At 38.0% G+C, this 1,186-nt stretch overlaps 1 protein-coding gene across 1 annotated transcript; it reads right to left on the bottom strand.

Annotated features, from left to right (window-relative positions):
• Positions 1–263: 263 nt before the first annotated feature.
• LOC110907633 lies at positions 264–941 on the bottom strand. The gene has a single exon (XM_022152585.1). The coding sequence runs from the start codon at positions 939–941 to the stop codon at positions 264–266; it is 678 nt and encodes a 225-aa protein (XP_022008277.1).
• Positions 942–1,186: the final 245 nt, after the last annotated feature.

The raw sequence follows: 1,186 nt of genomic DNA, 5'->3' as shown, positions 1-1,186 counted from the left end.
TCATAAAACCCTTTTAGGGGCGTTATGTGACATGTGGCATGCCACGTCACCCCGGGGCTTTATGGGGCGTTATGTAATTTGAGGCCGTAGTCATAAAGCCCCTGTGTAATCATTACTCTTTTTTAATTTTTATTTTTTTAATTCATTTTGTAAGTTTTTTAAAAATAAAATTCATTTCATTAAATAAAAAAAAGTACAATAAAATAAAAAAAACATGAAACTAGAAAAAAAACATTAAACTAGCATAAAAAAAAATTACACAATCAAAGATTATATTTTTTTTCAATCCGCTCCTTTTGAGCCAACGCCATTTTCAAAGCTTTTCCCGTTAAGTGGTCATGCGGTTTGGAGTAGAACTCAAAGTCGTGAGCCCATTGTCGATCCCGCATAATCTCCGTAACTTCCCGATTCTCCTCCAAACGTTTGTTACCGAGTTCGTGTATGTCTTGAAGTCGCTTGTTTATCTCCGAAAATGCGTTACTCATATCCGTTCCCATAGACATCGACGACGACTCGGGTTTTTTCGCCCGGCTTTTTCTTCCGGGCGGTCTTGGTAGCTCCTCCACCGGCTCGTCATCCGGAATATCCTCGTTCAAGCCGATGTTTCGAGCGTCGGAGGTTGGCGTTTCGGGTTCACCCGACTCGTTTGTTTTGGACCTCTTTGATGGCCGTGTATTTCCCGAACGACCACTAGGAGTAGATACGACGGCCCATTTGGGGCTATGGCGAAGGATTTGCCAACACTTCATGTACGGGAAATGGCCATTAGCGTTCGTATACTCGACCAATGCCTCTTGCGTAATGTCTTCATCGCTACTTCCACTTTTCCACCCGGAATACAAGCGTTGGTACACGGTTTGAAAGTTTGTGCACTTCTTGTTTATATCGGTCCACTTCCCCGATATAGAGTCCGGTAGGCGGTATTCCTCTCCTCTACCCATGAGCTCGAAAAAGAGTTCTCTTATTCGGTTTCAAAATACGGTTTTACTTTGATTGTTTGCTACAAACAAAACAATATAAAATGTTAGTTCAAAATTTAAAAAATAAAAACTGAAAATAATAAAAAACAGAAAAAAAAAAATAAAAAACAGAAAGTAATTAAAAAACAGAAAATAATAAAACAGAAAATAATAAAACAGAAAATAAATAAAAACCTGAAAATAAAAAGAAAACAGAAAAAAAAAAT

The sequence above is a fragment of the Helianthus annuus genome, chromosome 14 (genome assembly GCF_002127325.2).
Source record: "Helianthus annuus cultivar XRQ/B chromosome 14, HanXRQr2.0-SUNRISE, whole genome shotgun sequence".
Classification (NCBI taxonomy): Eukaryota; Viridiplantae; Streptophyta; class Magnoliopsida; order Asterales; family Asteraceae; genus Helianthus; species Helianthus annuus.
Note: the sequence above shows the minus strand (reverse complement) of the source record. Positions and strands in the feature narration are given on the sequence as shown.